Below are 14,512 nucleotides of genomic sequence, written 5' to 3'. Positions count from 1 at the left end.
CCGGCTAGACCTTGACACTGGATCCAGCAGGCACCCCCTCTGTGATCAGCTGTAGACCTTTCTCTTCCTGAGGCCCAGGCATCCCCTGTGTTTCCCAGGGTCACCCAGCTGATAATGCTCGAGCTAGCTTGAGCTAATTCCACGAAATTCATTGTTTTATCATATACTTTTGCTTCTCATAAAATATATAGACAGGGCTTCCCTGGTGGCGCAGTGGTTGAGAGTCTGCCTGCCGATGCAGGGAACACGGGTTCGTGCCCTGGTCCGGGAGGATCCCACATGCCGCGGAGCGGCTGGGCCCGTGAGCCATGGCCACTGAGCCTGCGCGTCCGGAGCCTGTGCTCCGCGACGGGAGGGGCCACAACAGTGAGAGGCCTGCGTACCGCAAAAAAATATATATATAGACAAAGGCCAGACAGTGTGGTATATATACCCTTACTGTGTACCACACTGCGTCACTGTTGCTACATGTATGAAACGTACGTAAATGCGCTGCTGCTGAATGGACGACATGAGCACAAACGCGAGATGCGCCTTCTGTCTCCTCTCTCTCCTCACCCTTCGGTTAGCAGCCAAAAGGACAGCGTCAGGACAGAGTCCAGGTAGAAATCCACACGGTAATTACCGCTTGCTGAGCGCCTGTTTCAGCTTAGGCACTGATGTGGTTGGAAACCTCACAGCCGGTCTCAAGAGCCAGATGTTATTAACTGGACTTGTCGATGGGAAAACCAAGGCTCAGCAGCCCAGTGACGACAGGACTAGATTTGAGTTTGAGTGTGGGTGTGCTGGAACCCACATCACATGCCTTTTCATCATAGCCTAAAACCTCCTATTAATATATAAACTGAATAATTAGTTCCTAATTGACTGAACGCAAGAAGTTATTGATCATCCAAAGCACTCTTTCCATGGAAAAAACTTTTCTCAATTATTTTCATATCTGAGTTTCAAAACCAGAAACCAAGGTCACCCTGCTGAAAAATGCAAACAGAAAGAACCATTACAGTCACACCCCTTTGCTTATGAAACTTTCTAGTCAGATGCGTTATGTTTCTGCTTTTCCCTTATCCCCGTTCTGAGCGGTGTAGCACCCAATCCTATCAATTTGAATCAACCTTTCAAGTAAAAAATAAGTACGTTCCCATTGATTGTCGTTATAAATGTCATCTCCCAGACACTTTTCTGTTCTCATCCCATGTTATGAGCCCTGCTGTTCAGCTCTACCCTGAACTTCATTTGTAGCGTTGAGTGAGCACGAGGCAGTGCAGCGGGACCTTCACGTTGGCCTGTCACTGCGTCGTGCCTTCCTCTCACCAGAGACCACTTAACGGCAGTACTAAGACCGTGCTGCTCGACACCATTCCCGTGGGATTTGAAACTCTCAAAAACGAATCTTCAAAGTGTCTTTTGTAGACAAGTATCCCGAGCTACATATATCAAATGACTTGTCTAAAATTCTATAACGGATTCTTTAGTATGATTCCATATACCCAGTGGGCACATAGCTTGACAATGTCGATGATGATAAGAAAGAATGGTGAGCTTCTTAAATATAATGTCTTTCCGTGTGGTAAAAGACATGAATTTATTGAAATACTGAATATTTTGTGATCGATATAGTACCTTGGACGGCAGAGATGGGGTATTAGATAAAGAAGCCAGAGGCTTCTTTAGTTTGAATACACACAGGTTGACTGAAATATCACAGATGCGTTAGATGTACCATAGGTAGAAACTACTCTTTTCGCTAATCACATTGAAGATTTTTCTAGATGTATAGCAGAGATAAAAAGGTGAGGAAGACTATAGCTATTACAGTGTCTATCAGTACAGCTCAGAGAGACTGAAATTTATCTAAGTTGCTGCTATTCATTGAGTAGCCAATGGGCTAAATACCGTGTATGTCCTGCCATTTTTCCTTCACCATAACACTAAGAAATGGGTTCTGTATCCCATTTCACAACTGAGGAGACTGTCTTGGAAAGTTCAGACTCTTGATTAGTTTGAATGTTAATTGGAAGGCAGAGGTAAATAAGTACAGTCAGGAAATCGATCTGAATCCAGTGTCCTTGCTCTAGACCACCAGTTTTATTGCACCGATTTTTATGACCTAGTATGAAAACACACACAAAAAAGATCTAACTTACAGTGCTCAAAAAAGGGATAACGCAAGTTGCCTAAAGGTGAAAGTCATGGATTTTGACAGTTTTGAGAAGTACCAGTCAGGTTTTGGTAAGGTGTCCCTCCTTTGGGATTTGTCTAATATTTTGCTCACGATTAGCCCAGGGTTATAGGTTTGGGGAACAAAAACCGCAGAGGTAAAAAATAAAATGCTATTTTTATTACATCATATCATGGGAACATACTGTTCACATGACTTACCACTATTAGCTCATGGCTTTTTGTTGCTGAATCATATTCCATTATATGAATGTACCCCAGCTTGCTTATCTGTTCACCTATTGAACAAAGGGCATCTTGGTGGTTTTTGTGACTAATTTCAAAATTTCAGATTTCAGGTATTCATTGCAGCTGTGTAGGAAAGCAGTTGACTTATTAACTTCGTATTCCAAGACCTGTTTCACGTGCTTATTAGTTCTAGTTTATTGTTTGTTCGTATGGTTGCTTTGTTTTGTTTTGATCTGGTTGATTCTTTGGGAATTCTTACATGGAAATGTCACCTGCAGACAAAGTTTTGTTTCTTCCTGCACAATCTTAAAAGTTTTATTTCCTTTTCTTGTCCTATTGAATTAGGTAGGACTTCTAGTACAGTTTTTTTTTTTTTTTTAGAGTGATTTTTTTTTTTTTAACATCTTTATTGGGGTATAATTGCTTTACAATGGTGTGTTAGTTTCTGCTTTACAACAAAGTGAATCAGTCATACATAAACATATGTTCCCATATGTCTTCCTCTAGTACAGTTTTAATTTGAGTGGTAAGGCTGGGCATCCTTGCCTTGTTCCCAATCTTAAGGGGAAAGCATTCAGTCTCTCACCGTTCAATATGATGTTAGTTGTAGGTTTTTGTAGATGTTCTTTTTTAACTTGAGTAAATTTACCTCCGTTCCTAGTTTGCCGAGTCTTTATCGTGAATGACGTTGCATTTCATTAAACGCCTTTTCTGCTTTATGTGACCTTACGATTCTTCTTCGTAAGCCTTCTTGGCAGGCTGGTCACATGGATTTTCACTAATGCTGAAGCAGCCTTTCATACCTGGAACAAATCCCATGTGGTCGTGACGTGTTTAATACATTATTAAATTCAATTTGCTGCTGTTTTTGAAGATTTTTGCGTCTTTGTTCATGGGAGATACCGATTTATGGTCCGCTTGCTTGTTTGTTTCATTGTATAATGTCTTTAATGCCTTTTGCCTCCCTCCCCTTGGACCACATGTCTCTTCCTCGGGATGTCAGAGACCACCTTGCTCAGCTCCCTGCCACCCTTCCTCGGCCTCTCTGTCTCCCAGCCCCTTGACCAGTTGTGGCTTCCACAGGTGGACTTAGAGAAAAAATCTTGGGAGGCACCTCCTGTGACAGGTCCCCATAAGGGCTCAAGACCAAGTGGAAGCCGGTCACTTCTGTCTTCCCCGGTGGCCCAGGCCAGTCTCAGCCTCTGACTAGTAATGTAGAAATAATTTTCAGGAGGCACGTCCGGTGGCCACCCTCAGAGAATGAGTTAGGAAATGTTTCCTCTGATTTGATTTTCTGGAAGAGAGTGGAAAACTGATATCATTCCTTCCTTTAATATTTGATAGGATTCGCCAGTGAAACCTCTGGGTCTGGTGCTTTCTTTTTTGGAAGATTATTAATTATTGATTAAATTTCTTTAATAAACATAGGTTTATTCAGATTATTTAATTCTCTTTATAGGAGATTTGGTCATTTGTATATTTCAAGGAATTAGTCCAGTTCATCAGAGTTAACAAATTTGTGGGCCTAGACTTGTTCATCATCTTCCTTTTTTATCTTTTAATGTCCTTGAGGTCAGTAGTGATGACCCCTCTTTCATTTATGATATTGTTGTTTTTTTCTTGTTTAGCCTGTCTAGAGGTTTATTAATTTTATTGATCCTTTCAAAGAACGAGTTTGTGGAATTGGAGCTTTCAGCTGTGTATTTGCTATCCCAATCAAACAAGAGAAGAAGAGAGAACTGGTCTGTAGGCAGCCTCATTATCTGCTTGGTTCTCCTTCTTTGGAGGACATTGTCCACAGGAGGTGGGTCAGGCTATGCCTTTATTTTCTGGCGGAGCCGAACTTCTGTCCTCATTTCTTCATGGGACTTGCACACTTCCTCAAGTTTTACCTTATGTTGGGCTCTTCTGCCTCCTGCCTTCCTCTCTGACTTGGAAGTCTCATATTTTATGTTAGAAATACATGAATATGTTGAATTCTACTTCAGAAAATATATGTGTTTATTTAACCTAAGAGTGATGCTTTCAGTCCCTAGGTAGTAGGTACACTCTTTGGGAAGGTTCATTTTATTCCCTCTCTCGTGGAATCTGATATGTTTTGGTCCCGGGTGTGCCAGCTGTGTGTTCTCAGACAGTCTTAAGGCCTGTTTAGGCCTCCGTTTCCTTGTCCGCAGACAAGCCAGGTAAGGCCCAGGTCACAGTGTTGGAGTGAGGGTTGGCTGTGACCCTGGCAGGACGTGATGGAGTGCTCAGTAGATGCAGCCTCCCCAGATGTCAGTTTCCTATCCTGTGTCCCAGGCAGACCCTGACTCCTGGGGTTTCTTTGATGTTACCATCTTTATTGTTGCTGGACGAGCTGCCTAAATGACTTAATTTCCTTCCTTTAGGTAGGTGCCTGTTTCTCATTTGCTTTTAGTTTTCACTTTGCACGTGGTTTCCTTATTTCTTTTTACAGAATTACGGGACACCGATTTTTGTGAGGTATAAATGCATGCGCACAGTGGAATGCTAGAGAATACCACGAGTGTTGCTAATTTGACCCTTTTGCTTGCAGGGGGAGGGGAGGAGTCGCGGCCCGGCCAGTGGGAGTCGGGGTACCGCGAGGGACGCCGACTTCCAGAGGAATCCTTTCCACCCGAGGGCCAGTGAGTCGAGGAAGAGGACTTCTCACTCCCAGAGCAAGAGGCGTCCCCCCAACTGGGTACAGACCTCCACCGCCACCCCCGACACAAGAGACCTATGGAGATTATGTAAGTGGAGGTGTTCTGATGATCTGTGACCCAGACATAGCGTCGGGTGTTGTGACCGATATCCCTCACCTTGCTTTAGCTCTTTAGCAAACGTTTATTGAGTGCTAAATAAGTACTTGGTACCAGAGGCACAGAAAATGTGAAAGAAATAACCTCTTTCGTCAAATAACTTAAACCTCAGATATGGAAGATGAGTTTGGGTGGTGGCGAGGTTCAGGACCAGGGTCAAGGAGGCGTGCGGGCAAGCCCGCCAGGCGTGTAGCGTAGCATTGGGCCACGGTCCTCTGCAGGTTGCCTCTGAGTGATGCAGTCATTCAAAAAGCAGTTGCCTACGTACACCAAGCTGTTTTTACCCTTAAGCGTTTCCTCTTAAGCTGTGCTGCTGAATACCGATTCTTAGTGGAAATTCTTTTCAGTGAAGAAAATAAAAGTTCCCAGTTTTTTTAATTAATGGATTATCAGTTTTTCCATTTATCATTCCATAATTCTTTGATATGGTTCATAGACTTATTTAGCATAAGAGAAAGAAAATACATCCATGGAAAATGGGCGGCAGGGGGTGGGGAGGGCGGAATCTTTACCAAGAATACAGAACCCCTGGGATTCTTACTGTAACTTTCTGGTTAACATAAATGAGGAAGATGAGTACTGGATAGATGTTTCGTATTAGTAATTGAAAGTATTAAAGAAAGAGTATGTGAACTGTTGTCAAAGAAGGGGGAAGCAGTGACAGGCCTGAAATGCCAGAACCAGTAGGTTTCCATGTCTCCCTTTAATGGAGGTCTCCTGCTAGGAACTCAGCACCTCTTGGCACAGTTTCTGGAACTTGCAGTAATCCCTGGGCCACAGACAACTTCTTCAGTGTCATCTGCAGCCACCGAAGGAGCTGAGTCTTCGTCCTGGTCGTACTGCACTTCTTATAATTCCCTAAATGGGCTGCGTCCTCTTAGGCGTCCAGAACTTTCCTCGTGTAGCAGCCTCGGCCTCGAGTCCTCCTCCCCCTCATCCGACTGTTTCCTGTCTGTCCTTGCAGACTTAGGTCAGCTGTTACTAGGGCAGCTCATGGGAGGCAAGAGCTGGCCTGTTGAGCATCACCGCAGTCTCCCACGTGACTGTGGCCGCTGGCGGGGCAGGGACGGAGAGCTGCACCCCTTTGCACTGGCAGAGCGCGCGCTGGGAGCGCAGCGAATTATATTCTGAAAATCAGTGCCATGTGGGCAGCTTCACCATCGGGCTGTTCGCTTGGGGAAGGCTGTGTCTGTGTCTCGGCTCTGTGTTCTTTACAGCTGGACGTGGTCCTGTTTACTAGTGTTCTTAGCAAGCTGGCGGTGGTGCCTCAGATTCATCCACAAAGGCCGAGTCTCATGAGAGTAGCAGAGACTGAGGGAAAGGAAACGTTGTGAAATTCCTCTGAGGTGGCCCGGTGTCTGCTTTTTCCCACCTCGGCCTGCCTTGAGTTCTCTCAGGTTTGGGTGCTGTAGATGTGGCTGGATGGTGTCGCCGTAATCGCCAAGGCAGGGGGTGTGGGAAACCTGGATCCTAGGCCCCCCTGTGCTATAAACATGGTACGAGCCAGGCAAGGTACTTAGCTTTTTTTGGCTAAATCCACCAATCCACCCGTCTCAGAAAGAGCTAGTGCCTTCTTTCCATACATTAATTCATCTTTCCACTCAGCAAAGATCGATTGAACTCCTACAGTGTGAACCAGACACACACATCCTCTGTCTCAGTGTGTATACCCCGGTGAGTCTTGAATGAAATTAGATGAATACAAATAAAAATCTCTTGAAAGGTTAAAGTCGAGGGGAGCAAAAGGAAGAGAAATTCAAGGCACTTGGTTTTTCTGTGTTTAGCTCTGAGTTTTATTGATATGTGATGGCAAAGGCCTGAAAACAGTCGATTTGCAAAGTATTCTGTTGAGTTAATAACACCCCTTCCCATCCACTACCGCGGCTAGTGGGATGGTGGCCGTGCAGAAGAATATGTGTCCTGTCATTAGCAGACGAGGGCTGGAGGGCTCTAAGCAGAAAGGCAGCCTGCATCGCGTGAGCCCACACTCACGCCTGGCCCTTCCCAGGCGCGCGTTGTCCCTGAGGCTGCATTTCCAGCACAGCTCGTACTCATTCTGCCACACCACAGCGTTGCCTTCAAATCACAGACGGCCACGTTGGCTGTCTTGCTTAGCATTTGCCATTCGTCTTAACCGTTTGAGATTCTAAAGATTACTCGCACTGTACGCTTAGCTTTGCAGCATGGGAAGGAGAAAGAAAACCTTTAAAAAATTATTTTGTTTATTTGCTTATTTCTAGGATTTTAGATCATGTGGGTATACTACAAAATATCCAACTTAGCCTGGGTCCTGGAACCCCCCACCCCCAAGAATGGTTACTCATTCACGTGGCAAGTGGGAAAGTTGAAGCTGGTCTTCTTAGAGTCTACTAAAATACCTATTCCATTGGACTGGAATAATCATAAATTAGACTGTAAACTCCATGGGAGTAGGGACCCCCGACCCCACCCCTGCACCCACCTTTATATTCTCAGCACCTAGTATAACGTCTAGCACATAGTCGGTCCTTAGTACATGTTTGCTGAATGGATGAATATTCTCAAGACCGAGTTTCTAAAAATTGCCGCCTGTGGAGAACCCACCCCAAATGCCTCCTGTGTGCTTTGTCGTTTTTAGTCACTTAGCGGTTTATATCTAACTTATTAGCATGTCGCTGCGTAGTGCAACCTTCACTTAGTGTGCGTCTGTTTCTCAGAAGATTGTAGACTTGTCAGGAAAGGCACTGTGTCTCGTAATTAGTCTCTAGCCACTAGCCTAGTTTCTGGCACATGGCAAGCACTTAGTAAATGTTTACTGGACTAGACAACCCGGCACAGGGACCAGGTAAGTTTTCCTAACGAAGGTTGCCATTGATCTTTTCTAAGTCAGTTACTGTAACCATCCCGTGGGAAGAATATGATAGTTGGCATTTGAACAAAGATCTTCCCTTCCTTATTCTTGTGCTCAGAGGGCAGTTGCAGGTTACAAAGACGTAAGACCGATTCTGTGTAGTTCCTGAAAATAACGGAGTCGTGCGTTATAAGTCTGATCTCAGTATGAGAATGAACTTTCAAGAAGGACGTAACATTTAATGAGAAACTGCTCTCCATGAGGCACTTTCTTATATGTCATGTCGTGTTGTTCTCACAGCCACTCAGAGAGGAGGTATTGTGATCCTATTGTACAGGTGAGAATTTCAGGTGTGGGAAGTTAGTGTCTTTCCTCACGTCACAAGGATGATACAGAAGGGGCAGATGCGGGATTCACGACGCAAGGCCTGTATTCTATCTTGAACAGCCTGTGCTTGTTTGAAACCAGTGCTCTGCGAGCTGAGTTGATAAGATCTCCTCACCTTTGGGGAAAGTGCAGCAGATCCTGTACCCTGCTGTCATCAGGAGTGCAGCAAAGGATGGCAGGAGATTATGTAACCACTGTGGTCCCTTGCAGTTTAATAATTCTCTGGTTAAAAGCTACCTTAAGTAGGAAAATGGAAACTGAGAACCATTAGGAAGAATGGGATGGGTTAGGATTTAAAAAATAATAATAAGCAAAGCATTATTACATTGATAGGCAAAAAAAAAAAAAAAGCGCTTTCACTGTTTAAGAATTTCCGAGCATCTGTATCTCTAAAAAAGGCTTGTCATTCCTTTGGAACTCAAAAATACAATTTTTAATGATTTCCTTGAAATACATTTGTCGTAATAAATGTGCTGTTTCTATAGAACTTGTTGGTTATATCTAACCAATTCAGTTTACTTCTTTTAACTCTGATTTAACATTTAGTATCTGAGGCCATTATTTCCAGAATAAAAGATGCAAAGAAATCATATCAGTTGCTTATTTAAACAAAAAAGGGGATGAAACCTGTTCTTTCAAATCCTGCCACAACTGGTGCTTTTTTGAGAAAGTATACATTTCAGCCCTTAAAATACTCAGTGTTCTTCAGATTATGTATACTAAAATGAAGGTATTTCAATACAGCTTTAGGCCCAAGAAAAAACTCAGTGTATGGTATATGTTAATATTATTTTTAGTAAATAGTTATAATCTGCCCATTATAAAAATGTTCCCTATTAGCCCAAGCAAGAAAGCCTGATAACTTAAAGGTATTTTCTTGTCGGAATGTTGTGCCTATTGAAATTGGACTGATTTTTCTCAAGGTGAGTTGGTGAAGATAACTTGATCATTTACAATGTCATCTGAGCCAGCTGTTCTTCATCGGAGTCACTGTCACAGAATATTCCCTGAGTATGTGTCATTGAGAAGAACATCTGTTAGCAAATCTGTTCCACTGTGAGAAACGTTATTATCACAAAAGTACATGTAACACACAGTAGCCATGTGAATAGTATAGGCTCACCACCGCTCCGTGAACACTAGGCTTCTGAGAATAACTCTTAAGAATACAAGGCAATTCAACACGATTAGCTTTTTTCCAAAAAGGAAGAAAACAGATAATGGATGTGTTTTCAACCATTTGAGTACAAACTGGGACCTTCTGCTCCACTTTTAACTTAGTAAAATTGGATATAATTACAGTAACTTCACATCTCTTTTTCGAGAATAAGAAGCACCTCTTTCCCAGAATGACATTCATTCATTACTTACGTCCAAATAATTAAATAGCTGACAAATAATTAGTGTAACCCAGAATATATTCAATGAGAGCACTTTAGCAATTCAAAACGTCGTTGTAATTACACAAAAGGACATGTTTGATGCTTGCTGGCCGAGCCCAACTTACATATGAATTTCTAAAGTGAAGTCATTTTTTATAAATTGCTTTAGGCTCCACATACAAAGAAAACACACAAGCAAAGTACACTCGGCCCTCCATTATCTGCAAGTTGGGCATCTGCGGATTCAACCAACCATAAACGGAAAATATTTTTTAAAGAGTTCCATAAAGTTCCAAAATGGAAGCAAAACTTGAATTTGCCCCATGCAGGCCACTATTTACATAGTATTTACATTGTATTTACAACTATTTAAATAGTATTTACATTGTATTAGTTATTATAAATAATCTGGAGATGATTTAGAATACAAGGGAGGATGCGTAGGTTATATGCAGATATAACTACATATCCGGTTTATATAGGAACTTGAGCGTCTGTGGATTTTGGTTCCGAGGGGGTCCTGGAACCAATCGCTCGTGTATACCGAGGGACGACTGTAGCTGCGTGTTCCCCAAACACTCAGTCTGGTTGTTTTATTTTACTGTCTCTGAAGAATCTTGTCCATTGCCGTCATTTCACGTGACATTTGTGTGTTAGTGACTACTAGATCTGCCGCTCCTCCGAGCTCTCTCTAGGGCCCCTTCCTGAGTCCCTCCGTACAGGCCCGCAGCTTTGTGCAGGCTGTGGTGTGGCCCGCAGGGGCCTTGTTCCTCCCAGGACCCTTGTTGAGGGAGCAGCATCTCCATGAACCCAGGCGCCCAGGATCTCGTTCGTTCATCGTCATTCCCTGCATTCACACGGTAAACACGGCTCACTTCTTCATGAATAACTGTTTGATCTCCAGTTAATCTACGTCACAGCTGCTTTAGGGAAGACGCTTGTCCTCCTGCGTCTTAGAAGATATTCTTGCCAACCTCCCCGTGTCCAACTCCTGTGCTCTGATGATGGCCTCTCACAGTGCCTGCACTTTCCACAATTGGTAGTTACTTGTTTGTATATCGTTTTCACGTCAGACTTCTCGCTAACTTTAAGTCTTTGTTTATTCTTTTATACTACCACCTAACATATAGTAGTCCCTCAGTAAATGCTCGTTGTTTATTTCTTTTTATTAATTTTTAAATTTAATTTTATTTATTTTTTTATACAGCACGTTCTTATTAGTCATCCGTTTTATACACATCAGTGTCGACATGTCAGTCCCAATCTCCCAATTCAGTACACCACCACCACCACCACCACCACCACCCACCACCGCTTTCCCTCCTTGGTGTCCATACGTTTGTTCTCTGCATCTGTGTCTCAATTTCTGCCCTGCAAACCAGATCATCTGTACCATTTTTCTAGGTTCCACATATATGTGTTAATATACGATACTTGTTTTTCTCTTTATAACTTACTTCACTCTGTATGACAGTCTCTAGATCCATCCATGTCTCTACAAATGACCCAATTTCGTTCCTTTTTATGGCTGAGCAATATTCCATTGTATATATGTACCACATCTTCTTTATCCGTTCGTCTGTCAATGGGCATTTAAGTTGCTTCCATGACCTGGCTATTGTAAATAGTGCTGCAGTGAACATTGGGGTGCATCTGTCTTTTTGAGTTATGGTTTTCTCTGGGTATATGCCCAGTAGTGGGATTGTTGGGTCATCTGGTAGTTCTATTTTTAGTTTTTTAAGGAACCTCCATACTGTTCTCCATAGTGGCCATATCAATTTACATTCCCACCAACAGTGCAAGAGGGTTCCCTTTTCTCCACACCCCCTCCAGCATCTGTTGTTTGTAGATTTTCTGATGATGCCCATTCTGACTGGTGTGAGGTGATACCTCACTATAGTTTTGATTTGCATTTCTCTAATAATTAGTGATGTTGAGCAGCTTTTCATGTGCTTCTTGGCCATCTGTATGTCTTCTTTGGAGAGATATCTATTTAGGTCTTCTGCCCATTTTCGGATTAGGTTGTCTGTTTTTTTCATATTGAGCTGCATGAGCGGTTTATATATTTTGGAGATTAATCCTTTGTCCGTTGATTTGTTTGCAAATATTTTCTCCCATTCTGAGGGTTGTCTTTTTGTCTTGTTTATGGTTTGCTTTGCTTTGCAAAAGCTTTGAAGTTTCATTAGGTCCCATTTGTTTATTTTTGTTGTTATTTCCATTACTCTAGGAGGTGGATCAAAAAAGATCTTGCTGCGATTTAGGTCAAAGAGTGTTCTTCATATGTTTTCCTCTAAGAGTTTTATAGTATCCGGTCTTAAATTTAGGTCTCTAATCCGTTTTGAGTTTATTTATGTGTATGCTGTTACGGAGTGTTCTAATTTCATGCTTTTACATGTAGCTGTCCAGTTTTCCCAGCACCACTTATTGAAGAGACTGTCTTTTCTCCATTGTATATCCTTGCCTCCTTTGTCATAGATTAGTTGACCATAGGTGCGTGGGTTTATCTCTGAGCTTTCTATCTTGTTCCACTGATCTATGTTTCTGTTTTTGTGCCAGTACCATATTGTCTTGATTACTGGAGCTTTGTAGTATAGCCTGAAGTCAGGGAGTTTGATTCCTCCAGCTCCGTTTTTTTCCCCCAAGACTGCTTTGGCTATTCGGTGTCTTTTGTGTCAACATACAAATTTTAAGATTTTTTGTTCTAGTTCCGTAAAAAATGCCATTGGTAATTTGATAGAGATTGCCTTGAATCTGTAGATTGCTTTGGGTAGTATAGTCATTTTCACAATATTGATTCTTCCAGTCCAAGAACATGGTATATCTCTCCATCTGTTGGTATCATCTTTAATTTCTTTCATCAGTGTCTTATAGTTTTCTGCATACAGGTCTTTTGTCTCCCTAGGTAGCTTTATTCCTAGGTATCTTATTCCTTTTGTTGCAATGGTAAATGGGAGTGTTTCCTTAATTTCCCTTTCAGATTTTTCATCAGTAGTGTATAGGAATGCAAGAGATTTCTGTGCATTAATTTTGTATCCTGCAACTTTACCAGATTGATTGATTAGCTCTAGTAGGTTTCTGGTGGCATCGTTAGGATTCCCTATGTATAGTATCACGTCATCTGCAAACGGTGACAGTTTTACTTCTTCTTTTCCAATTTGTATTCCTTTTATTTCTTTTTCTTCTCTGATTGCCGTGGCTAGGACTTCCAAAACTATGTTGAATAATAGTGGTGACAGTGGACATCCTTGTCTTGTTCCTGATCTTAGAGGAAATGCTTTCAGTTTCTCACCGTTGAGAATGATGTTTACTGTGGGTTCGTCATATATGGCCTTTATTATGTTGAGCTAGGTTCCCTCTGTGCCCACTTTCTGGAGAGTTTTTATCATAAATGGGTGTTGAATTTTGTCAACAGCCTTTTCTGCATCTATTGAGATGGTCACATGGTTTTTATTCTTCAGTTTATTAATATGGTGTATCACATCGATTGATTTGCGTATATTGAAGAATCGTTGCATCCCTGGGATAAATCCCACTTGATCATGGTGTATGATCCTTTTAATGTGTTGTTGGATTCTGTTTACTAGTATTCTGTTGAGGATTTTTGCATCTATGTTCATCAGTGATCCCGGTCTGTAATTTTCTTTTTTTGTGGTATCTTTGTCTGGTTTTGGTATCGGGGTGACGGTGGCCTCATAGAATGAGTGTAGGAGTGTTCCTTCCTCTGCAGTTTTTTGGAAGAGTTTGAGAAGGTTGGGTGTTAGCTCTTCTCTAAATGTTTGAAGAATTCACCTGTGAAGCCATATGGTCCTGGACTTTTGTTGGAAGATTTTTAATCACAGTTGCAATTTCATTACTTGTGATTGGTTTGTTCATATTTTCTATTCCTTCCTGGTTCAGTCTTGGAAGTTTATACCTTTCTAAGAATTTGTCCATTTCTTCAAGGTTGTCCATTTTATTGGCATAGTGTTGCTTGTAGTAGTCTCTTATGATGCTTTGTATTTCTGTGGTGTCCATTATAACTTCTCCTTTTTCATTTCTAATTCTATTGATTTGAGTCCTCTCCCTCTTTTTCTTCATGAGTCTGGCTAATGGTTTATCAATTTTGTTTATCTTCTCAAAGAACCAGCTTTTAGTTTTATTGATCTTTGCTATTGTTTTCTTTGTTTGTATGTCATTTATTTCTGCTCTGATCTTTATGATTTCTTTCCTTCTTCTAACTTCGGGTTTTGTTTATTCTTCTTTCTCTGGTTCCTTTAGGTGTAAGGTTAGATGGTTTATTTGAGATTTTTCTTGTTTCTTGAGGTAGGACTGTATAGCCATAAACTTCCCTCTTAGAACAGATTTTGCTGCATCCCATAGGTTTTGGATCATCGTGTTTTCATTGTCATTTGTCTCTCGGTATTTTTTGATTTCCTCTTTGATTTCTTCAGTGACCTCTTGGTTATTTAGTAACGTATTGTTTAGCTTCCATGTGTTTGTCTTTCTTACGTTTTTTTCCCTGTAATTCATTTCTAGTCTCATAGCCTTGTGGTCAGAAAAGATGCTTGATACGATTTCAATTTTCTTAAATTTACTGAGGCTTGATTTGTGACCCAAGATGTGATCTATCCTGGAGAATGTTCCATGTGCACTTGAGAAGAAAGTGTAATCTGCTGTTTTTGGATGGAATGTCCTATAAATATCAA

General features: G+C 41.8%; 1 protein-coding gene across 17 annotated transcripts in view; it reads left to right on the top strand.

Moving 5' to 3' along the window:
• KHDRBS3 (KH RNA binding domain containing, signal transduction associated 3) overlaps window positions 1-14,512 on the top strand; it is a 200,581-nt gene that overhangs the window by 107,758 nt on the left and 78,311 nt on the right. For 10 of the 17 annotated variants that reach the window (XM_067712831.1, XM_067712838.1, XM_067712833.1 and 7 more), the window contains exon 6: window positions 4,964-5,159. The exons of the other annotated variants lie outside the window; for them this stretch is intronic. In XM_067712831.1, coding sequence (XP_067568932.1) covers window positions 4,964-5,159 — 196 coding nt within the window. The remainder of the gene's footprint in view (window positions 1-4,963; window positions 5,160-14,512) is intronic. 17 annotated transcript variants of the gene reach the window in all.

The sequence above is a fragment of the Pseudorca crassidens genome, chromosome 17 (assembly GCF_039906515.1).
Source record: "Pseudorca crassidens isolate mPseCra1 chromosome 17, mPseCra1.hap1, whole genome shotgun sequence".
Taxonomy (NCBI): domain Eukaryota; kingdom Metazoa; phylum Chordata; class Mammalia; order Artiodactyla; family Delphinidae; genus Pseudorca; species Pseudorca crassidens.
The sequence above is the reverse complement of the archived record's forward strand: the minus strand, read 5'-3'. Positions and strand labels throughout refer to the sequence as shown.